The 25,695-nt window shown below is 34.2% G+C and overlaps 1 protein-coding gene across 12 annotated transcripts in view; it reads left to right on the top strand.

Moving 5' to 3' along the window:
• The window catches only part of RYR2 (ryanodine receptor 2), a 361,102-nt gene that overhangs the window by 169,067 nt on the left and 166,340 nt on the right, over nt 1-25,695 (top strand). For all 12 annotated transcript variants that reach the window (XM_046939481.1, XM_046939480.1, XM_025149037.3 and 9 more), the window contains 9 exons: nt 2,362-2,526; nt 3,893-4,014; nt 6,989-7,172; nt 7,857-7,992; nt 13,069-13,164; nt 19,053-19,171; nt 19,576-19,709; nt 21,388-21,629; nt 24,989-25,181. In XM_046939481.1, the coding sequence (XP_046795437.1) occupies nt 2,362-2,526; nt 3,893-4,014; nt 6,989-7,172; nt 7,857-7,992; nt 13,069-13,164; nt 19,053-19,171; nt 19,576-19,709; nt 21,388-21,629; nt 24,989-25,181 (1,391 nt within the window). The remainder of the gene's footprint in view (nt 1-2,361; nt 2,527-3,892; nt 4,015-6,988; nt 7,173-7,856; nt 7,993-13,068; nt 13,165-19,052; nt 19,172-19,575; nt 19,710-21,387; nt 21,630-24,988; nt 25,182-25,695) is intronic.

The raw sequence follows: 25,695 nt of genomic DNA, 5'->3' as shown, positions 1-25,695 counted from the left end.
GTTATAGGTAGTAGATTTTTAAGGAAATATAGGGATATTTTTAAAACTATTAATCCCTTATCATGTTAACAGTGTTTTAGTAGAAAATATATGAATTCATGTATCATAGAAACATAAAATCATTTGAGTTGTCAGAGACCTTTAAAGGTCATCTAGTCCAACTCCCCTGCAATGAACAGGGCACCTACAGTTACAGCAGGTTGCCCCAAGCTCCATCCAACCTGGCCTTGAATGTCCCCAGTTCTCTAGACAACCTGTTCCAGTGCTTCACCGCCCTTACTGTAATTTTTTTTTTCTTATATCCAATCTAAATCTCCCTATTTTTAGTTTGACATCATTTCCCCTTGTCTGTCACTGCAGATCCTACTTAAAGAGTCTGTCCCCTTCTTTCTTATAGCCCTCCTTCAGATACTGGAAGGCCACTCACAGGTCTCCCTTGAGCCTTCTCTTCTCCAGGCTGAATGGCTCTAGCTCTCTCAGCCTGTCTTCATAGGGGAGGTGTTCTGTCTCTTGGACCACTTTTGTGGCCCTCATCTGGATGATCTCCAACAGGTCCGCACCTCTTCTGTCCACATCTGGACACAGTTCTCCAGGTGAGGTCTCACCAGTGCAGTGTATAGAGGGGCCATATTGAGGGAGGATCACCTCCCTCAACCTCCTGACCACTCTTCTTTTCATGCAATCCTGGATACAGTTGGCTTTCTGGGCTGCTGTTGCCATCCAGATCTCACTGACTGGAAAGAGCTAAATCACATCTTAAGAAATTGGTTGCGAGAAGACAAGAGTAGAAGAAAAGTGTTACAGTGTGGAAGTACAGCATTTACACACAAGTTCATGCTATCTTCTAGTTAAGATGATGATTCACCATACTGGAGGTTGAAATCAGGCTGCCGTTTCTTCATATGATATCAGGACCCAGTGTGCTTTTTCCTGCATTGTGTGCATCCAATGTCCTACCATAAGAAGCTTTTCAATTTCCAGCTGTTACTGCATTCAAATTGTTTTTACTTGCGCTTGAAAGAATTGAGCAAAACATTTAGACAAAACGTGAACAAAATAATGAAATTATAATGAAATATAAGTACATAATAACTTACCAATTATCATCAAATTTATTAATAAATCAGTTATTGCCATGTATTATCAATGAACAAGATTTTAACAAGTGTTCAAGCACTTAAGGAGGTCAGACATTCACAAGATAGTGAAATCAACATACATATTCCTAAACAGTATCTCTAGACATCCCTGAATACATGAATGTATCCTCTCTGGGAGTGTAATGTTATGAAAATTCTGACAATTCCAACTGAATATTCATTTTAGCTTCTTTTTTATAAATTTCTTCAAAATACTTCTTAATTGTAGCTTGAAAAATGTAGTTATGTGGCATAGCCCTTTTAGTTAAATAAAGGATTTTTAATAATCCTTCAATAAGTTAGAGGTGGTTGTCTTTTCATTTCAAATAACCAGTCTTTGTCATCTCTTGCAGTGAAGCTGTTTCCTCAAGTTATCAGATTCAGACTGCAGTGAAGAAGGCTAAAACTCCTTGAGGAGTTTTGAGCATAACTATATTAATTGTACACCAGGCAGTAGAGCTATTATGCAGTTGGAAAGATTAAATAGTTCTTTTTCCATGAATGAGGATGTATAGAGTGTTTGTCTTATAAATTGATGTCTACGGGAAAGAAGTTGGTTCTTGTAAGAGGAAGATACTACATTTCTTCTTCTGGAATAACTGCTGTCTTCATAGGAAACCTGTTGGATTGATGAATGGGCATGCCATTCTTCTTTTACAGCATGTCAACAGACCAGTAAGAAACACATGGGAATGGATTACTTTTCTCAGGAAATATTGAACCTATTGGTGGGCAGTAGTGGGATAATGGGCAGTTACTGGTTAAAGACTGTCTGTCTGTGACAGCTGGAAATTAATTGCAGCTTGCTGCTCATCCTTCTCAGGTCGAGGAAGAAAAAACAACAAATAAACCAACTGAAAGAAAAAATCCACACAAAAAGAAGAAGAAAAGACTACTGTAGTCTAGTGCTCAGTTCAGCTAGGGGATTTGATGTAATTAGCTTTGCTTGTAAGCTTTTTTGTTTCAATAATGACATACTGTCAATTATAATTCTAGTTCTTTCCCAGACAGGAGAAAAGTGTAAAGTGCTACACTTCAATGTAAATGGGATCTGTCTCTCCATCTTTTCCCTAAATATTTAATGAGAAGTTACATTTCGACCAGTTTTTAATCATTTCTTTGAAGAAGGATCTCACATGCTCTTTCAGGTCCTGTACTGGAAGCTTGCATAGTATTTGATATTTGATGCAAATATTAATGTCAGTAATTTTTTTGCCTTCAGGAAAAATTGGATGTAGGTATGAGAAAAGAGGTAGATGGAATGGGAACACCTGAAATAAAATATGGAGATTCAATATGCTTCATACAGCATGTCGACACAGGCTTGTGGCTTTCATACCAGTCTGCTGATGCAAAGTCTGTAAGAATGGGTTCTGTGCAACGCAAGGTAAGACTGTAAATAGAAATTCACTTCATTCAGTTGGTCTGGTAGGGCAGCAGGGGAAAGTTAAGAAAACATCATTTCTAGGTTTCAGGTATGTTAACCATTTGTTTCTTTCATTGTAAAGGTAGGTTTTTTTGTTGTTGTTGTTTTTTTCATAATGGAAGTCAGATTTACATGACCTACTGAATTCCCGAACTTAAAACTGAACAAAGTACATCTATGTGCCTCTTGATATTAACCCACAAGGACTGATAAATCTGTATATATTTGATGACAACCTAAAGTAGTAGGATTAGCTTGTGTTATATGTTAATATTCCTTTCTTCAATGTGCTGTAGTTTGGAATGAGGGACTGTTTAGTTTAAAGCCTTTCTGTCTTGTGAGTGTATTACTTTTTGGGTTGGAAAATTCAACTCTTGTTTCAAGTTTCAGATTTTTTCTTCTGAAGAGTAATAACTGTGGTTAAGCAGAATATTATCTCAACATAATGAAGTGGGAAAAACAATCTTCCATAACTTAATACATATTTTGGAAGCTAGATTTGTATTAATATTGCAGATGTTCAACTTTGTGGGGAAACTTCTTAGAAAGGAAAAAATATTTTTGCCTTCTTGTATGTAAATGAAATAAGATAACATATTGGAAATCTTATCAGAATTAACATGGTGTAGGATTTTTTTTACTGTTTTCTATGCCATGATATATAAAATTTGTGTCTGATACCTTCTTATCTATCTATCTACACACACATATTTATACCTATTTATCTATCTATCTACATGCACATATTTATGTATTCTATAAGTATCTTCTATAAGAGTAATATGTGTTTGGAAGTCAATGTCTTATATACATATAAATTATAATATTAATGCATACAATTATAATCTCAATTCTAAAATGTTTAAAATAAGTTATATTATTGAACAATTATGTAAATCTGAAATACATAGATGTAACTACATAGATTGGATTGAATACTGTTAGAGCCATGGTAACTAATTGCAGATAATAGTAAATTATCAGTAGTGATTCAAGGCATAGTCAGGAAATAAGACCAATAAAGGTATCAGATTTTACCTTATCTGAACTTGAGGGACCTGCTTCTGAGTAAGTGAACACCTTTTAGGTTAAACAAAATTACTCCAAACCCCTTAGTCATTTTTTTAATGTATACATGAGTTTATTTATGTGTGTCTATATATACACATAAATATGCATGCATATATGTATGCATAAAGTATATTAGAATAAAATATTGCAAACAATATATCATTCACTTCTCTGCCTTACTGTGTGAATTTTCATACATCTTATTTATGACGCATGTTTAATTTTACAGTGTTGGCTTCTTATTTTTGTATTGCAGGCAATAATGCACCATGAAGGTCACATGGATGATGGTTTAACATTGTCCAGATCTCAGCATGAAGAATCCCGTACAGCACGTGTCATCCGTAGTACAGTCTTCCTTTTCAACAGGTTTATAAGGTATACATTTAAAATGATCATTTTGTCCCTTCATTTTCTTTTTTGGTATATTCAAAGTGACTATTAACAGTGCATTTCTAAGTCACCAGTGGAAAAACAGATGAATAATTCTCAGGCTAAACTTTATGACAGTTCTTTACCAGCAAAGTACTGTCTTTTCTCTATCTTGATTGCAGTGTATAAAAGTACTGAAAATAGAAAGAAACCACAATATTTGCTGTAGGCCACTAAGTGCAACATTTAGCTTTTTTAGCTCTTTCTTTTCTAAGTACAATGTAAGATTAAAAAAAAAAAAAAAGCACTGTAGCTTGAAATACTTGATACCATTGTCCAGAAAAAATGTAATAACTGCGCAATTACAAACAAATACGAGAGAAACGCAAGTGCTGATATGAAAGTATTCTTCTGTTTTATGTTGCCTCACAATATCAGAGGTAGATATTGGTGGTGTGGCAGTAGAGATTGAACCTTTCCATCAATATCTCATTACATTTTGTTGGCGTGCAACAGATAGCAGTGTTACGGCAGGCTGATAAAACAGTGTCTGACATGGAAGTGTGTATAAGGTAAAGATGTGTCATTGAATTCCTTCATAAGGAAAGAATTGCATCCACTGACATTCAGCAACTCTTGCTAAATGTTTGTGGATACCAAGCAGCGAATGTGAGCACAGTGAGGTGGTGGGTGGTGTGTATCACCAGTGGCAACAGTGACACTGGGTCACCTCTACCTGTGAAGATTTTTGAGTGAAGTATGTAGGCTCTTGTTCTTGGCTGGCAAAAATGTATAGTATGATGGTTGTTGAAAAATAGTGTTTTGTAGCTGAGAATTTGCTTTATCAAATAGTGTTACTGTGCTCTTTATATCTGTTGTACTTTCCATAGAAATAAATAGGAGGCATTACTTTCACGGTACTTTTCATGACATAGGTATACATAGGTATATTGAAAGTATCACCAAAAGTTCTCTTAAATGTGTGAGTTTATACCTTGTTTCTACCCTCCCCCTACACATTTCCTCATTTACTCCCTTTTAAATAATACTTGTTTCTTTCATGGAATATTTGATTTTGCCCTCTAAGAGTATATGGTATTTGCATTTATTTTCCTACTCCAAATCTTCTACAATAATACTGATGGATATTAGTTTTCAAATGCTTTGTAACTTCAGTAGTTGAAAAAAATATCACACTTGTGAATGTGGTTGGCAGTAGGAAAACAATGAGAGATGATAAGACTATGTTTAACAAGAAGAGTTTCTTAGGTACTCATTTTTCAGATACTACAGTATGGGAGATGATGACCCAAAGCAGACATTGTCTTAACACAAATGCACAGTTGAAGATACAGATGTGTCAATTTACTGAAAAACGTTTACCTGAATAATTAAATAACAACAGAGAAGAACAACTGTCGGAAAAGCTGCATGCTGTATGAAAAAAATACAAAAGAAATTGAAGCTCTAGTTAGCTTTATAAATCAGATGTTTTCTTAGGACCTTCTAAGAATGCAATAAGAGGTAATGACAGAGAAAGACAGTGTAATGAAGAGGTTTTACAATTCAAGGTACTACTAAATTATATTAGAAATTTATACAAAGTGCATAGGAAATCCAACATTGTGTTTAACAATTTAGTTTTGGCAGAATGTTACAGTAAAAAGAAAAAGATGAATTGGAAAGGGTTGAAATTATACTCCATAAATGTGTAGCTCTGGAGAAAAATAGGTGACAGCTCCGTATAATATGCACATCTTAAAAACTTAATTTTTATTATAACTTCTGAAACATTGTAATACTTAATCTAATCAATCCAAAAATCTAGGAGTTTTTTATTATTCACCAGTAGATATTTCTACCAGATTTGTTTCCAAATATAGATATTTTCTATTCACAATCTGAGATGAAAATAATGAGATAACGTCAGTGTTGGTTTTCTTTTTTTTTCTTTTTTTAATTCAAAGTAACAAACAAACACCAAAACAAACGAAATCACCCAAACCGCTGCAGTTGTGAGTTGGGTTTCTAGGATCCTTTAATGCCTAGTGCAAGAAGTGGGGGAGATATTGCAGTGGGGCTGGGGGATTAAACCTGTGAGCATAGGGTCTCCTGTGCCAGCTGAAGCTCAGAAGACTTTAGATCAGCATAAAGGAAGATAATGAACACAGAAGTGATCTTTCTGTTCTGTAGCTAGATTTTTCTTGATCAAAAGCTAGCAAGGTAAACCTTTTACAATGACAGAAATGAGAATGAGTCCAAACTGAAATCAAGTAATCTGTCCCCTCCCGCTCTCCCCACTGTGTGACATCAGGTGGGCCCTTCTCTTCAGGGCTGCTCCTCCTCCAGTGCTTGAGAGCCAGGTTGTCTCAAAGTCCTACAGTGTTTAATAGGCATTCTCAGAAGTATATACACATCAGCAAAGAGAAATTGGATTACAGGGTTTGTCTGGGATTCAGCTAAGCAAGGGGCAAGTTAAACATGGAAGAGAGTGGGCTGCTGTCCATTTCAAGGAGATAATGAGCAAGACCAAGCTTGAATTTTCTATCAGAGGTAGTAAAAGGTTAATGAAGTGTTGGATCTCCCAGTGCTGAAAATCGCTGAAAAACATACTAGAGAAGGCACTTCAGATATTTACAGTATCTTCTCCTTATCTTCTCTTTATCATTTGGTCTGCCTCTAAAAATGATAAACACACAGATAGAGTAAGAAAATTTGTTTTCTGGAAACATTTTTGATGCTTTCAGTCATAGGAATGATTGATGATGATGCTATGATTGTTTGCTAGGGTTGTTTGAGAAGGGAAATGTGGATCAATAAGTGGCAAATGGGGAAGACATAAGTCATTGTTAAGAAGTTGTTGTCAGAAAATAAATTGAGCTATGGAATCTAAACAAAGATTACTTTTAAACTAATGAAGTGTTGATAAGGTAAATTAAATTCTTTCCCAGTACTCAGGAGATTTTGCATCTTATTTTAGGGGCCTTGATGCTCTCAGCAAAAAAGTGAAGTCTTCCACAGTAGATTTACCTATTGAGTCGGTCAGTCTGAGCCTTCAAGACTTGATTGGCTACTTTCACCCCCCTGATGAACATTTAGAGCATGAAGACAAACAAAACAGGCTCCGCGCACTGAAGAATCGCCAGAACCTCTTCCAGGAAGAGGTAGCTCTCTGTTCTACTTTTTTTTTTTCCGTTTTGTCTGCAAGTATTCTTTTATGATTTCTGTGGTATTGATGTCTAATCTGGAGTATACTTCCAGGGTTTGTCCTATATAACTCAAACTATTTGCTACATTTATAATCTTTTAAGATCTGTTGATTTTCCTGTGTATTCAAATAAATACCTTTAATGTCTTCAAAAAAAATTCGATATTAATATAAGTAAACACCCTGAGTTCTGACCATAATTTACTCCTTTAGTGTGAATTAGTTTCTTCTGTTATAGCTTCTTCTCTTGATACAGGATGTTACAGTTTAATAGGCATGTTTCAACTACTATGTTTAATGTTCTCTATTATTTGTCTGGTAGGGATAGTTGCCTGTGATTTGTCAGATGCTTAATGTCCTCTAGAATAGGATGTCTGGAATACTGTGTATTTTTTATTTTGATCATCCACTTGGTAAATTTTTATTTTCACAACAGTTGAAAACTTAAATCAGTGCTGTTTTTTTTTTTTAATTACCTTTTCCATAGGTATTCCTTCTTTGACTCCTTTCACAGTTGTTTCTATATTTTCTTAAATACTGGAAAATCTTACATGTTTCTTACATGTTTGTATCTAGACAAGGTTTTTTTGTTGTTGTTTTGATTTTCTCCCTCCGGTAATCTAAGCCTTTAAATTTTTAGGGCATGATCAACCTCGTTCTTGAATGTATTGATCGCTTGAATGTATACAGCAGTGCAGCTCATTTTGCAGATGTAGCTGGGAAGGAAGCTGGAGAAGCATGGAAATCGATTCTGAATTCCTTGTATGAATTACTAGGTAAGACATTCTGTAGGTTGCTTAGATTTTTTTAGGTCAAAATAACAATTGGTTGAAAAGAAATATCTGTTTTACTAAGGAATGAGTTGATACCCGACAAAACCCATTAATTTTTGCATTTTTCAGGTGCTTGCATGTGGATAGGAGCAAAGTACGCTGAAAACATAATATCTGTTTTTGTGCTTTTAAAAAAATACTTCACTTAAACGATTAAATGCTTTTTTTCATGTCATTGTGTTGCTGATGTGTCTTGTATGCTGCCCAAAAATGTGTGAACCAATGGTATATGGATTTATCATTCTTGTGTTAAAAAGCCATAAGATTATGGTCAGTTTTTGAAAGGTCTCTGATTTTTCATGTGTATGGCTGTAGAACTGCAAACTGAATCAGAAGTTTCTATAACCAAGGCACCTCTTATTGGCCACTTACAACTACTGACTCCAACACTGTACTAGGTTACAGGATGTCGTGGAAAGATTATTAGCTGTTAGATGCAGGATAACATGAAGATCTTGTCAACTTGCAGTCGCTATATCTCACAGTGTATTCTGTAAGTGCTCGTTAGTGTCCTAATCAGTTTTCTATTTAGGTAGAAGCATCCAATTGCTTGATTAATTTGCTCAACAGTTTGAATTGCATATGTGTTATTTATGTTCTACTATGATTAATTATATAGGGCTATTTATCCACTGCTCTAGCTGCCAGCATATTCACTTCTCCTAAGTTGTTGCTTAGAGAAGGAAATATAACTTCCTAAAGGATCATTTTGTATGTCCCATGCTTCTTAGTCATCCTCAGCTTTTCTCAGTGCCGTAATTAAGCCTAAATATTAACATTAATGCTGACCTTAAGTGACTGAGGACGGTTACGTGTCCCTGGCATTAAGCATTCCTTTTGTGCAGGCTGCTTACGTGTGCTTATGCTGCCTTCTGTGTTGCACACAAACTGTTGTGTGGGCATGCTTTGCTTTAAACATGTGCGTGTTTTGGCAAAAACTTGAGTTTGGTCCAAGTCTTCACAAAGGATCGTTATCTCACTTTCTAGTAAAGCAGAAGGCATTTGGTGTGTCGTTTATACTCATAAAATTCCACTCCTCAGAAAAATGATATTGCAAAGATATGCAAATAATATTGTTATATATCAACTAGATTGAGAACTCCACTACTGAATACTGTAAAATTAAATAAAATTGTTATGAAGTGCCCACATGAATGTAGTGTGTGTAATTGGTTTTTGTGGATGTGCACTGGGAAAAATGATCATAAGCTAGTTTTCTATAGGACCCATTCTTAGTATTCATTTGTAGTTACTAAATTTTCTCTTTGTTACAAAGTGTGTAACATTTGAGTCTTTGAGTCTTATTTATTGTGAACCTTTTAAATTATTTTTGGAAAACAAAGCTATTATCTGTAAGTTCCATTGCTGTTCCATTTATGATTAGTGGTCTGAGTAACTAGAGTTATAATAAATGTTCTTGAAAACACTTTTGTAATAAGGCAAATAAAAGGTATTATCTTCCTTTCACTGAGAAAAAGAGGAGGAGAAATTTAAATATAAAGACTAATAATTCTGGCTCTGAAATTAAAAGCTGTGAGGTCTCTCTCTATATATATTAATTTTCAGAAGTATTTCATGTGTATAAGGCATACTGAAAACTGGCATTCCTCCCAAGTGAGAGGCACAGAAGTAGAAATTTAAATGGCATCTCACTTAAAATAAAGAAATGGTGAAACTGAACTGTGTCTGGCCTAAATACAAGGTGGTTTATTTATTTACCTATTTCCCTACAAATCCCTTTTTTTCCTTTCCTGGGAAAAACCAGCAAAGCTAAGCAAATGGGGCTCAGGCAGACTGGAGGAACTTCTGGCTTGAATTCTGAATCATTTCTGTAAAAGTCTTAAATTTCCTATTGACAAGATGAAAGAATCACTTCTGGAAAAGTCTACTTGTCCTGTACCAAGTATTGATTATTTCCATGGGCTTGTAATCAGAATGTGCACAAACTTTTCTTGATGTCCCAGCCCTCCTCAATGCCTTTACATTACTTCCCTAACTACATTATATTCTGGCAGCTGATGTTTAAGAAGCTTGGCCTTGCTCTGGCTATAACGAATGTTGCTTTATTCTGAATAGCCCTGGGGCTGTACAGGAATTGCATGGATGACAAATCGATATTGCTTGCTCTGCCTTTCTTCAGCTAGCTGAGTGCTTTGCTTTTGAGTCTGCACTTAAATAAATGAAAGCACTGATGTCCCAACTCATGGCTTTTGTCACATTGTTGGCATTGTTTTTCACATCTCACTGTGATGACAGTGCAGGCATTTACAGACTTCCAGTAGAGACTGGATGCTATCACATACAAAAATGCTTGCCACATATCTGCTACAGTATTTGTCTCTCCTGTATTATAAATACATGCTATGATTCTGAATTTGTATTTGAAACTTTTGTATTACCAAAGAATGTGCAAGAATATGCACGATGATGTGACTGGTCACATCCTGTTGTTGGGTTTTTTCATCCCTTTAAACCAGACACTAGTCTTGTTCAGAGTAGTGGGCAAAAAAGAAGTAAGTATTGAATGTTAATTTGTTCTCAGTGTTGTGCGCCTCAATTAATGTACAGCTTTAACCGTACTTTTACTTCTGAGTTCTAATCTTTCACAAACTTTTTTTTCAAATGCATTTATGAAACCATCTGTGACTTTTTTTTCTGTTACTGCGGTTAACTTCATTGAAGTCATGTGAAGCAGTGAGCTATTATTGCCTTCATTTTATTAGGGTACTTGAAGATCAGCACAATTACGTGGCTTGCCTATAATCAATAAAAAAGGCTATTATAGAAACAAGTATTCCTGAGCTCTAGTGGTAACATTTAAGAATATGCTTCTCCTCTGATTATTCCCTTAAATTATTTTCAAATAATATGTGTCATGATTTTAATTAATCATGTAATATATCATGGTATAGATTTGATATAATACTTTTGACCTTACTGGACAGTGGATTGTATTGATTATTCCAATGTACCTCTGTTTTGTGTGCCAGAATGTCAGGTTCTCAAGTAGTGTATTTTATAGATGAATGCAAAATGATTAATGTCTTGTTAATTTTGTGACATCCCTCATGAAAAAATTCAGGAAGTCATTGAGATGATATTCTAATACTTACAGGGTAATATTGAAAAGCATCTTACTAGAAAATTTGAGTCTTGTAGCATAATCCAATACTTGAGAAGAAGAATAATGCGAAAGGCTGGTTATGCAAGTTATATAGTCAGAAGAGATAACAGAAACTTATGAGAGATTCCTATTCCAATTATAGAATCTAGCTTGGAAACAAATTTTCATGCTCTTGAAGAAATTAGAAATTTTAATTGAGTTTAAGAGAGCTTAAGTTCACTCTTTCTCTTTTTTTACTTCCCCTCCCCAGTCATAAGTTGGAAAGAGTTCTGTTTCCTTGAATTATTTTGAGATAAATATGTGAAGGTAAATATGTGACAGATTTTGTGAAAAATACCACATTTAAACATGTAACAGTCTTTTTTTCTTTAGTATAAAAAAAAAAAAAAAAGGAATAAATCATGGTAGTTTTCTTCCTTTTTTCTACCTCTATTTAAAATAAGTTTGTATTGAAAAATTTTCTTCAATTTATATGCAGTTTTTCAAGGTATCAACTAAACTTGAAACTCTGAAAAGGTAAATATATAATGAAATTTTTGGTGTCAAATATATTTCCCTTCTGTCGTAACACCATAAGAAAATCTCTTAGTTGTAATTTTATCTGATTTATGATATAACTACCTTGGCACTAAAAATTAGAAGCAGAATGCTCTGATAATATTCCCTAAATTGAAGCAGCTGCTAACACAATAAGAGATTGTGATTTCTTTCTTTCCTCCTCTCCTCCTCTCTTCTTTTCCTCCTTTCTTCCTTCCTTCCTTTTTGCCATTATGGTTTATTTATTTCCTATGAAGCAATACTCTCTATCCTTCATGATTTAGGTCTCTATCCTCATGATACAAAACTGTCAGGGCAGTGACTTATTTGCTACAAACTCTGAGAATGCTTTTCCACTTTAAAAGGACACTTTCATATCATACTCACAACAACCTTGTATAAATGAAAAAGCATAAAACTACATTTGGGATACAATACAGTGAATTTCTTCAGCAATAAATTATAAACTTTATAGAGTGCTTTTTATCTCTGTCTTGCTTGAATAAGTTCAATACAGTTCAGCAACTTTCCTAAATCAAAATTGCATGAATAACTGGTATTTATAAGCAGAAATTTTGATCGCCATTGCCACTTAGTAGGACCAATAACATCTGCTGCTGAAAACAGCCTTAGAAAATTCAGAAAATTGTCAGCAGAATTGAATAACATTCTTATGAAGAGTGGTTTGCATTGTTCCACAAACCAAACAAGCATTAGTGCCTCACTATTTTTTTTTTTGAGCAGAACAGAGATTTCTCTAAGAGCTTCTTCATATGCAAGCAAATGCACATACTCCTGAACAGGGCAGTCGTGTGCCTGTAGAGTTGAGAGAGATTTCTAGTCAGTTATACCCATCAAGTCAATGCATGTGTCCAGTCTACTTCAATCTTCAATTTAGAGCATGAGTTCTAAATCAGTTACCTCCTCCTTACTTCTCTGTAAAAATATGAGTTTCTGGACATCTCTCTTGTTTAAGTTCCTACTTTTGAAAAAAGTTATTGTTTTTCCCCCGTGTTATGTTCATTTTCTTCCAGTGTTTCCTATTGTTACAAAAGTACTGTTAAGCAGAATTTTTTTCCTACAGTAGCAGCTGACTTCTGTGATGATGGTCTTGGTTTCCCTACTTAATGTAGAATATTCTTCAGGGATTATTATTCAAATAAATTAAAGGTTAATCTGATACCAAGAGTATTGTTTAAATGTATAAATCACTTAAGTAATTTAAATTTAACATGAAGAACATCAATAATGAAGGATTAAGAAACTAGTTTACTTGACTCAAGAATCCTCGAAAATCTGGGTTACTTTAATTCAAGTGGATTTATAATTGTGAATTTTTTTTTTCCTCTTTCCCATAGCGGCTCTTATTCGAGGGAATCGTAAAAACTGTGCTCAATTTTCTGGATCTCTTGATTGGCTGATCAGCAGATTAGAAAGACTAGAAGCCTCTTCTGGTATGATTTTTAGTATTATAACTTCCTTATTTTTCCAGTCTTTCACTCGTTTAAACTTGGTGATATACTTATTAGTTATCATGAAGTTCTTCCTATGGGAGAGCAAATATATTACTAAATTAGATTTATATTTTTAACATTTTTACATATTGATTATGGTTGTAGTTCCAGCTTGGGTTCTAGTAATCTTTCCTTTCCTTGAACCAACAGATTAAAATGCATTTGTTTTGTTCAGGTTTGGTGAAACAATTGTATGTTTTCAGTTACTAAGTTGTTCTTCTCTAATTCTAGTATGTTCCTTTCCCTTCTCTTTGGAATTCTGCATGTTTTTCAGCATTTACATCAACTAAATGTAATAGTCATCTGGAGTAGATATAGTTTGTGTCATATTGAAGGAGTGTATTTGTAACATAGAGAAGTTCACGTGATTTATTTGAATATGTGTCATATATGGATCTTCAGTAAATATTTGATTGTAGAAGATTTACACCTACAATACACATATATTTTCTTTTTCATCACATCTTTGTCTCTTCAAGTCTGACTGTTTGAAGTTAGCAAGAAAAAGCATGCCTGAGCCCCATTTAGGATTTGAGAATCCAAGTCTCACTTTAGACGTACATTCTTTAAGCTGTCTTGTTTATTTTTCTTCAACATTACCTTAAGTTTGGCAATTTATTAACTGTATTTTATTATTATTCTTTAATTTTATAAAATAAAATTAAATTTTCCTCCTGAACCCCTTGGTATTAATCCCTTAGCACTTCTTGATTAGCAAGATAGTAGCAGATAGAAATGTGCTCAAGTTCAACTGCTTAGTGGCTCTGTGGTGTGATCAGTCTCTGCGTTGTTCAAAATTAAATGTAGTTATGCTGGGCTGTACTTCCCACTGAAATAGTGATCCTGGTTTCTTCCTCCTTGGAAGCAATCTTTTCTCTGTAAACCTTATCTACAAACTAAATACATTGTAATTTTAGTTTCTTGCCCCATTTCAATGCTATGAATACAGACTTTTATATTTTCCTTACATAAAATTTTATTTTACGTATTTAATATCTGTTACTGACATAATCTAGAAGCATGTCTCTCAATAGTTAACAATTAAAAAAACTTAAAGTTGTCCTACTAAGAAAAATAATTTCCAGAGTTGAGAAAACTCTTTACTTGAAGTCAATACTGAGAAAACTAGTAAGCTACCTTGAAACTACAGACAATTTTGTAATACTAGCACTACCAATTAAAAAAAAAATCATTTTTTAATCTCACAGTATTAATATTCTTCTATATTTTTCTTCATAATTTTGAGTGAACAATATAGTATAAATATTTGTAATGTTCTGTATCACTTGTATTAATTCTCAATAGCAATCATAGTCCGAGCAATTTAATAAAATCTTTTGTGTTAAATGCAAAAGCAGTTTTACTGTAACACCATATAGAACTGTCTCAACCTGACTTTTTTATTGCCTAGTTCTACCTACTGTTACTGATATCTCTTGTCAGAAATTTTTGGTGTTCTTGTTCTGGTTCATGTTTATCATTTCACAGGAAGTGTAGAGATCAAGGTGGATTTCAAGAGTTTATTATTAATAATAGCACATGGAAGGTATATTAAATCCACAGCAGTAGGTTTGGACAGTGTTTCATATTTACCGTTTGCTATGTTTTAAATTTTCATTGTTTACCTTTGTATCTCTGTGTAGATTTTATATGTTTTGCTTTGTCTTGCATATTGTTTTCTCTCCTTTCTCTCTTCTCTGCAGTCACCCAGTTGGAGCTATTTCTGAGTTGCAGACTAAGAAATATTCTTGAATTGCAATTATGACTTCTTTGTGTTCTATATGATATATATAACTGCTCTCTTAGAAGATGATTGTTTTGGAGTCTTTTAAACATTATTTTATACAATTATGTTACAGTAATTCAAAAACTTAGGAAGACTACTGTGCAAGATAGTTTAAACAGCAGTGAGAATAATATAAAAACCACCTTTCTGTTTGCATATTTGTAATTTTTTGCTATTGTCTCTTTTTTTTTAGTGCTCTGTGCTGTTTTGTGAGCAGGAAGGATTATAATCATCTTTCTTTGAATAATAATTCTTAGTTGATGGCAGAATTGTCCTCAAGAACTGCAATTAGGGAGAGTTGTCCTTAAATCAGTGCTCATTTTGGCCAAGGAGTTTGACTTATGCCTGCATTATTTTAACATTTCACATTGACAATAAAAATGTGATGTTATGCAGTCATCTCTTATCTGTTGTTTGCACTCCATTCTCAATTAGCCTCTCCCCAAATTCAGTTCTGCTAAGCTGGATCTTCCACCAGAGCCGCTTTCTAAATGAATGCATCTACAGATTTTAGAATTCTTAATTTTTAGAATATTTTATATATGTGGATGACGGAAAGGGAAGATGGGATATTTTTCCAGTATGAAATATGAAATTCGTAACAATATGAAATGCATGAGAGCAACTTAAAATGCTGTATTACATGGTTCCTACTATGTTTAAAAAAACCCACAGATATGTCACAAGGTTAAAATCAGTCTTGACAATTAAAACCTAAATGTTTATGATGCTACAGTAAAGTATGAGATGAATTCTGTAACCCGAAGTTAAGTCTGTTCGCTCTGTAAGACAGTGAAGGCTTAGTGTATAATGAATATAATAATAATATAATGTGGAAAATCTTTCTTCGAGCTAAAAATGTTAGGAAAACAAAATAAAGGCATTAAATATACAAACAGTAACTGAGTTGATTGTACAAATTAGACTGGAAATTGATTAATTTTGTGATCTTCACTGAAGCAAAAGTAAGAAAATGAAGATTTGTCCAAGTATAAATGTGTCTGAGAGCAGACTATGTCAGAATTGAGGTATGACAGGTGCTGAGTGAAAAATGCAATGCACGTGCTTCAGCTGTCTCTTTGAGTGTATAAATTAAGATTAGTCTTTCCTTCTGAAATGTATTCCAGATGGGATTAACTAGTCCTAGTAAAATTTGAAAGGGATTAAAGCGTACACGAGGAATCATAAGGAAGGATGGTTATCCAATGTCCTAAATCAAAGATTTTAGGAAACACATTATCAGTTTGAGTAATTTTTAAGGCATACTTTTTACTTTAGTATTCTACAGCATGAAACTAGAGAAGTCAATGTGTTGTCCTGAAAGATATTCTGTTTTTCATGTTAATCGTTAAGAGAGAATTTTCAGCCATCTTCATCATGACATCTGCATATGTTTGTGATATGTGTATTTTATTCAAACACTTTGTGCTTGACTGCCTTGAGCAACTTTAGGGAAATCACAGCAGGTCCAGCTGTCTTTAATATAGACAAATCTAAAAGTGGATCAGTCCAAACCAACATTATATGTTTATATGCATTATTTTTTTTCTGAATACAGAGAGTTTGCCCTTCAAACCTACTGTGTTTGATAATCAGCATTCAAACATCACAGAAGCTGAAAAAGATGCTGTGGCAGCTGAGTCTGATTGATAGCATTCATTTTTTTTTCTTGAATGTTTACACCTTTGAAGTATTTTTACTTCCATTGTTGAAAAGATGAAAACTAGAAAAGAAAAAATGTGTTTTATTTTAAAACAGAATTGTGATTATGAAACTACCTGCATAAACCCAAGAAGGATGCAGCTACCACACTGACTTTATGTGGTATTGATTCATAATGGATTACTGATTTTATTGTTAGAAGTGCATTTCAATGCCACAGTGAGAGATAGGAAACCTTAAGATAGCACATTTTAATCCATTTGTTTCCCTGCATTCCCAGATCACTGTGATACGCAGTAAAACTGTTAATCATATTATAGTTTACCTCCCTAGTTTGAGGATTTTAAGCTCAAGGAGGGAAGATTGGATATCACGGGGAAATTCTTCACAGAGACAGTGGTGAGGTGCTGTAATAGGCTGTTCAGAGAAGTTACGGATGCCCCATCCCTGGAGGTGTTCAATAGCAGGTTGGATGTGACCTTGAGCGACCTGTTCTAGTACCAGATCTGGCAGAACTTGATGATCCCTGGGGTCATTCAACCCATGCCATTCTATGATTTTTTTGAAACACTTTTCTTCTGTAGGTAGTTATAACATTTTGAAGTGACCTCTGCCTGTGTAGCTGGCACATAGTAGTGGACCATAGTCCTGCATTTTTTGTGTCCACTTGGGAAGTCTGATCATTTAATTTTTTGCTTTCTTTCATTTTACGCCTGAATTTTGAGTACAGAGGATGCATATGTGAATGAACCACAATTTTGAAATCCTGAAATTTTATAGAATCATAGAATCATTAGAGTTGGAAGTGTCCTCTGAAGGCCATCTAGTTAAAATCCCCCACAAGGAACAGGGACACCACTGCTAGATCAGGTTGCTCAGGGCCTTATCCTGCCTCACCTTGAAAGTCTCCAGGGATGGAGCATCAACCACATCTCTGGGCAACCTGTTCCAGTGTCTCGCCACCCTCACTGCAAGAGATTTTTCTCCTTCTATCTAATCTAAATCTACCCTCTTTGAGCTTGAAACTATTTCTCTCTTTGTTCTATCCCCACAGACCCTGCTAAAGAGTCTGTCCCCTTCTTTCCTGTAGCTCCCTTTTAGATACTGAAAGGCTGCTCTCAAGTCATCTCAGAGCCTTCTCTTCTCCAGACTGAACAGCCCCAGCTCTCTCAGCCTGTCCTCATAGGAAATTATGTTCAGTTAGTAGTTCTTTGGAGCCTCTTCACCTTAGGTGAGCTTGCTATTACTCAGCTGTTGGTTTGGTAGTCTCTTCCTTGAGATGGAGGGAAGCCTAGAATGCTCTTAGCAAGGGAGTGTTTTTGTCTGATGCCTCTTTTCACACCATGGGGAGTCTGCAGTGCTATGTTTTTCTTTCATTAAAGTGTGGCAGAAGACTGCTGCTATGGATGCTGCTTTGCAACATCTAAGCTGTGTGTGTGGAGCCATGGTTTAAATACACGGATGAGGATGGAATGATATGACATGTGTGGCATATATAGAAGTTACAAATATCTAGATTTACGACTGCTTCTCAGCTCTCTCTCACTGACTTTTTTCATTGTGAAAATTGATAATAATTAACATACTTCATACTTGTATTTGCCAAATGTGGTAGCTCCCAAAGCAAGTGATGACTTGATCCAGCAGATGTGGGAACCTGTTCTACATCCCCATGTCTGGGAACATATAAAAACCCAATGATTCTTGATGGCAAAAGCTGTTGCTTTATTGATATTAGAATTCCATTTAATTGGGAGGCCACTGGTGATTTAGTCTTTTTTTTTGTTTGTTTTTTGCACATTTTAGTTTTATGTTGTTTTCTATTTATTTTGCTGTTTCAAGAACACCACTGTTGGCTCCCAGCTTAACTGTTACATACACAAAGAAAATGATACAGAATGGGCCAGTATACTGAGAATTTACCTCTTTTCTTGAAATTCAAGATATGATTCTGTTAATGATTCAAATTGTCTTCTAAGGGAAGAAGCAGAAAACTGTAAATATGGAGAACATATTATATATAGAATATATATCAGTGTCAGTTCTTCACCTTTGGGGGCTATTGGAAAGCAGTTCTTTACATTTTGAATTTTTGAGCATTGATTGTCACATATTTATTGGTAAAGTTTTCAATTTACAGTTTTTTCTCCTGTCATTTCTGACTTTAACTACACTCGCTAATTTTGAGAAATCCAGAAAGATAATACCAATCTTGTTTTGGTTTTATTTATTGTTTACAGGACTTTCTGAAATTAATGAATTTTACTGACCAAATATTGGAAAGTAGTATTTGCAATTATAATTTTATGTATACTTTGAATTATAATTCCCTGCACCCCCACCCTCCCCCCCCCCCCCTTTTTTTTTTTTCTTTTTTCAGGAATACTAGAAGTTCTACACTGTGTATTGGTGGAAAGCCCTGAAGCTCTAAACATTATTAAGGAAGGACATATTAAATCAATCATCTGTCTTTTGGACAAACATGGAAGAAACCATAAGGTATGCATTGAGAGGGACATATGTAATTGAACATTCGTGAAGAAATAAACCACATTGCTCCGTACATATATCAGATTTCAAATACTGTAAAACAGTATTCATAGTTAGGAATTAAACTTTTCCTATAGGCAGTTTGAAGATGCAAAGGTGGATGTTATTTGGTTTTTGATGAAAACATTGATACTAACTCAACTTCAAAGGAAGCAAGAAGAATCTAACTATATTATTAAAAGAATTTCAGAATTGTTGTAAGGGTATGAAGTCCCTCAACACAGTAACTTTATCTTCCATGTCTTCCACTAATACAGTACAGAGCATTATGTTACCAGAAGTAAGTCAGAGTGATTATGATTTCTTTAGCATGCAAAAATATTCAAGATGAAAAAGAATTGATTTTTTTCCAGGTTTTGGATGTCTTATGTTCTCTCTGTGTATGTCATGGAGTAGCTGTGCGGTCTAATCAACATCTAATCTGTGATAATCTCCTGCCAGGAAGAGATCTGCTCTTACAGACCCGCCTTGTGAACCATGTGAGCAGGTAAAAATAAAGTCCTGTAGGCATGAACAAATCAGAATAAAAGAGACAAAAAATATCTACTGCAGAATAACTGTTTTACATCCAAAACTTTTAGTAAGATATTTTACTCTCATTAGAATTTTAAATACTCTGCTCAATTTTTGTTATAATCAAAATATGAATAACAGAGTGCTGATGCAAGATAAAGTTGCTCTAAACTATCTTCAATATATAAAATTATAGAGTCCCTTCAAAAGATTATTGTCTAGATCTAGCTATACTTTCAAAGTATCAACAACCACTGTTTTGTGTTTGCCTTCTTCCACTAAAGTTGATCAAAAACAAGAATCTAGCATCAAACACCTTTGCCAGTGTCTTAAAATAATCTTGTTAATTTAGGGAGGACTTTCTACCTCCTTCCCAGTGGAAAAGTTATGAAAGTTACCTTCCAGGAGATGTTAATAACTACTTGGAATGTAATATCTTTAACCAGTAAAGTCATATTTATAGAGTAAATGTTTATCCAGAGTTTGAACTTATACTGAGGCAGAAGAATCTGGCTGCAAGTACAGATTCATGTGGCCTTCCTATGTCTCAAACTTATATCTATTTGAAAAAAAATGTCTGCCATTAAGTGAGAATGAAAATTGAAACATAAAAATATTAATTATAATTTGTAGGAATTATATTTTGTAGGATTTATTAGATGCTGAAAAACTAAAGAAATTCAACAATTGTATGTTACAAGGGGACCATTTAAGGTAAAAATAAATCTAAATATGAATGTGAACATTTTCTAGCTGATACATTCACTTACATTTTTCTTACCCAAATGTGAACTTACCCACTCCCCTCAATCCAATACATCCAATAACACACCAACATGGAAAGATGGTTTAGTGGAAACAGTTCCATGTCAGCAGTAACTGTGAGCAACTGATGAGTAGTCAATAATGAAGACTTGTGTTAAAAATGCATGAGAAGAAATTTTAAGGGTATGAGAACTGATTGAGTTTCTGAGATGACTTTGGATCTTAAAAAGGGAGGTGGAGCTATCCCTCTAAAATATGGCTGTAGAAAAAACAACTGTTTTTTCTCTTAACTGTGAATTTGTTATGAATAAGAATATTGATATTCTCACAGTGATAAGGAAAAACAATTATTTTTCAAAGATAAGAAAGACCAATTAAATGTTGAGAACATTTAGAGAGAATGAAACTTTGCTTGCCTTGCACCACAAATAATTGGCAAAGAAGATCTCTAAGATACTGCTGTTTGACAAACTATTTGAAGGTACTTCAAAATTTTAGTTGCTAATCACTATTTAATAAAGAGTAAATTGGATGCTTAGGTTGATTAAACTGTGGTCTCTGGACTAAGTATTAAAAAAGTTGATACTGTGTTTAGTCAAAAATTTGGTAAGTGATTTTGCTAATAATTTGCAAATGATATGACCTTTTGGGAAGAAAGGTTTTTCTGTTTTTGTTTTTTTAAAGGAAATTAAATGTTTGTCTTGGGGAAAAAAAAAAAAAGAAGAAAAAAAAGAAAAGAATAGGAGGGAGACAAAAGCAGACTTAATTTTACTACTGCTGTTTTAAACAAACACAATGAGAGCTAATTCTGAGTTGAAAAGTCTACAGTATTGCATTGTGTTCTTGAGGTGAGGTTTTAATGTCCATGTTTATACTTTCTGTTGTAGCATGCGACCTAATATTTTCTTGGGAATTAGTGAAGGCTCTGCTCAGTACAGAAAATGGTACTATGAACTTATGGTGGACCATCTAGAGCCTTTTGTGACTGCAGAATCAACTCACCTACGAGTAGGCTGGGCTTCAACAGAGGGCTACTCACCGTATCCGGGGGGAGGAGCAGAGTGGGGAGGAAATGGTGTTGGTGATGACTTGTATTCTTATGGCTTCGATGGTCTGCATCTGTGGTCAGGTACCTTTTCCTCCTTTTTTCTTTTTCACTCTTTTATTTTCTTTTATATTATACGAGGATATTAAGCTTGGAGCTTACTAGCTGCTTGTGGCAGAGTGTGTTTCTCAGTAGAGAATCAAATGTTACTCTTGACACTGGAAATATATGGAAACAGTATCCCACCAGAATATGCTTTAAGTTAACTTTAATCTTGGAAAAAGATGGGGTTTTTTTACAAAGTAACACAGAATAATAATCTGTTTCTGCATGGGAATTTTTCCAATGGTAGCTCTTGGCTTTTTATTTAAAACTTCAAACGTACAAAAAACAATTATATCAATCAGAAGTCTAGGTTTCTAATTCCACTGTAGTGGGAGAACAGCCTGAGATTTTAAATTCATACGAATCTTTCTTTTTCCAAAATACATTTTTAATAGGTAGTCGTATAAATGGAGATTCAAAAACTCATTGAACAATTTTCTACTACATTTTCATCTCGTTGAAGAAAAAAAAATCTCCCATTTATTTTGTGAGATTATTGAACCATACAACTGTCTGGAAACTGAGCAAGGCTCATTGGACTGGCAGTTTATGCCAATGTGAAGATATGAAGATTCTTAACAAATAAGAAAGACATTTTAATGAGTCAGCTTTATGTATGATTTAAGTCTTTGAAGATTTGAGGCATTGTGGCTTGATGCTTGGAAAAGAAGACAGTTTTACACTTCAAAAGAATTTTCCAACAAAAATAGCAAAAGAATGTATTATCAAGTAATAATATATCCAGTAGAGTGTCTTCTTGGGAATGTAGCTGCCACTTTTGCTCTCATCTACACTGAAAATTGCTTTGGAAGAACACTGCATAGTTAATGATGTTAGTAAAGATGTGTCATAATTGAGTTTACCAGATAGAGTCTTATTAAAGAAGAATCAGAAAACTATGAGACAACCAACCAACTTACATTCGCTTTTGAGGAGGAAGCAAAAGGTTACTTAATATAAAAATGATTTTTCTACCCAATGGTAAATTGTTAATTAGAAATATTACCAATTAAATAAACAATTATTTGTGGCTCTTCATTCCATAATCCATCCCAGTCAAAAAATTCAGCCCATATTTATAAACACACGTTTTATATATTCATGTCCGTTGTGAATTTGGCCAGTAGGTTTGAAAATATGTCCACCTTTCTTGATATTTTCTAAGGGAAATGTAACACATGCATCTCAAACTTAGGACTTTAAGTAGTTGATTGCTGAAAATCATTGCTTTTCTTCTTCCTTCACAATCCCAGGCTGTATCTTGCTAAGTCTGAAACACTGTGATAATTCTTGGAGCATGAAGGATTTATGGCATTAATGAATAACAACAATAAATCCCTGAGGTGCTGTTCTGGAATAGGCCTTTTTTTTCGGTCATATTTGTTTAATTTACATTTGTTTCTTCAGTCAAAGAATTACTTCTCAGATACAAAGACGTGGAACTCATAGAATATTAATGCCTAATGTTTGAAAAGGTGCTTATTTTGTCTTACTGTATACAAAGTCAAATAACTTTATATGTTTATCAGTCAGCCCTTCATTGAACCCAATAGCTTATATTTCACTAAATTTTAATATTTAAAAAGGCATCTGGTCTGAAGTTGAATGGCTTAAGGAGATAAAGTATTTACTCTTTTCACTAATAGTTCTTTTAGTGTTTAGTTATTCTTGCCATACAAAATAAATCATTTTCTGTGATTTATTTAAAAACTAGCTCTTGGCTGTTGTGATTTTTTTATCTGCTATTCTCTACAGTGATCTGTGTTTTCAGATGTAGAACTGGTAGAAGATAGTTCCCTTGTGAGACAGTTCTTTCACTGTGACATTTATGTTGTTCAGCAGCATTTTGTGCAATTTTCTCAATTTATGAGACATCATCCAGGTTTCCCAGTCCTTGTTCATGGAATAGATTACTTTTAAAGCAAATGAACAAAGGTGTAGATGGAAGGGATATCCTCTTGGAAGGGATAGATGAAAGTAGCCTGAGCATGTGAAAACATTTTTCTTCCTTAACAGTACTGCTGACTGAATGATAGAAATCATGAAAACTATGACCAGCTGCCTGTATGAGTGGGAACTGATTACCTCAGAAATTCAGAGCCAGGTTTAATAGGTTTATGCTGAAATTAAATACATGAGATGTTCAACAAGGCACTTATAATTTCTGCAGTTTTGGGAAAGACTTAACGGATAGGCATGATTCTGGAAACCAGTCCTCCCAGAAACGCATTTTCTGAGAGATCCAGCAGGTTAGGAAATGCTGTTTCTACACCTACTGAAAAGTCATCTAGGGTCAGAAAGAGAATATGTTAGACCGTTGTTTTGTATTCAGCTGAAAATGCCTATCTTTTTTTTCCTCCCCCTGGGGGAGTGTTGCATGTGTAAAAATTTATCTACAGAAGAAAAGAAATAAAGGTGTTTTTATTATTACTGTTATTATACTGCTGATGTTAAAAACATACTGTCATAATCATCAATTTGGAAATTAAGTTGTTTTAGTTATGTCAATATAGTGGTTTTAGGTAAGTCTTTTATGTTTACAAATAGTGGGCAACACAGTTAAATACTCAGTGCTCTGTTCTCATTTTCCATTGTGGTTTATCTCATGCAGACATTGCATAATTTATCTTTGAAAAACATGTCTAGAGCTATTTTAATACAACTTTAATGCTTTTTTGTTGTTGTTGTACATGGAAGTAAATTTCAGAAACAGTGATTCCTAATTTCTGCGTTCTTCTCTAGTTTAGTTCTAGTAAACAGATGTACTTCTGTAAATGTAATTTGATGCTAGATAAAATGATCATTTAGAGTTAATACTACAGTATTAGAGAAAAATACACATGTTGGTGAATATTTATGCTTCAAAATTGGCGTTATCTTTGATATATGCTGGAAAAATGCTGTTTCAGGGTTTGATAATGAATCTTTGTGGTATCATCTTAAACAGGTTTGCAAAGGTACCTTGCAACAAACCACTGGCTTGTAATAGCAAAAAATAGCTTGCTTTTCTTAGATAATTTGCACTTATACTGCTTGTGGGTAATTAAATTTAGTTTTTGTTTTTATTGTTTGTATCAATATTTTCACTTACGTGATCTATAATTTAATTTTAGTCTCTTACTATTAAAATAGCTTCATGCTTTTGTAGATGCCTTTGTATGCCTTCCTTCACCATGTTGCAAGCTTAAAATTCAGGTCCTAAAATCAGATGTCATAGATTAGATATTCATGAATTAACACGTGCTCTCTATTGCTTTCTTTCTCTTATTTTTAGCCTACTGTGAATGCCTGTATAATTCTCAGAAGGTTTTCTAAACATATCTCTTCTATATCTATAGGCTGTGTAGCTCGAACAGTAAATTCTCCAAACCAACATCTGCTGAGAACTGAAGATGTTATTAGTTGCTGTTTGGATCTGAGCGCCCCCAGCATCTCTTTTCGGATAAATGGACAGCCAGTTCAAGGAATGTTTGAGAATTTCAACATAGATGGCCTTTTCTTCCCAGTTGTCAGCTTCTCTGCAGGAATAAAGTTAGTATCAAGTCTGTTTTTTTCCTGGGATTCTTGTTTTCATTAGACTTTAATATACTAAATTATTTCCCTGGCTGTCTTCACTCTCATTTCCCTTTCTGACATCTGCTTCTTTGGCACAGCTCCAGTTCTTAGTGAAACTACAAAGGAATCCTGAAGAGATGGTGCATCTGTTGTTTTTCATCACTTGAATGGGTGTATTCAAGTGGATTGCAGATAGGACTCAGAAAGTTTTATCATTTTTATCTTCACTACAATGCCCATTGATACATACTAACTTTATGAATAGTGTTAAACCTATATGAGAAGATAAAAAAAACAGTCTTAATATACAGATATTAAAAATATTTGCCCTAAGTCACTTGTTAGGAGCAAGTACGCTATCTGCACTGACCTTAAGAAATATTGGTACGTTTTCTTTTCAACAGGATGGACTAATAGAAATTCAGTCAACCCGTACTCTGATTGTTGTACTGATTTTCTATAAAATTTCAAGTCCCACTTGAAGTGCTGA

The sequence above is a fragment of the Gallus gallus genome, chromosome 3 (genome assembly GCF_016699485.2).
Source record: "Gallus gallus isolate bGalGal1 chromosome 3, bGalGal1.mat.broiler.GRCg7b, whole genome shotgun sequence".
Taxonomy (NCBI): domain Eukaryota; kingdom Metazoa; phylum Chordata; class Aves; order Galliformes; family Phasianidae; genus Gallus; species Gallus gallus.
This window is presented reverse-complemented; position numbering and strand designations above follow the sequence as displayed.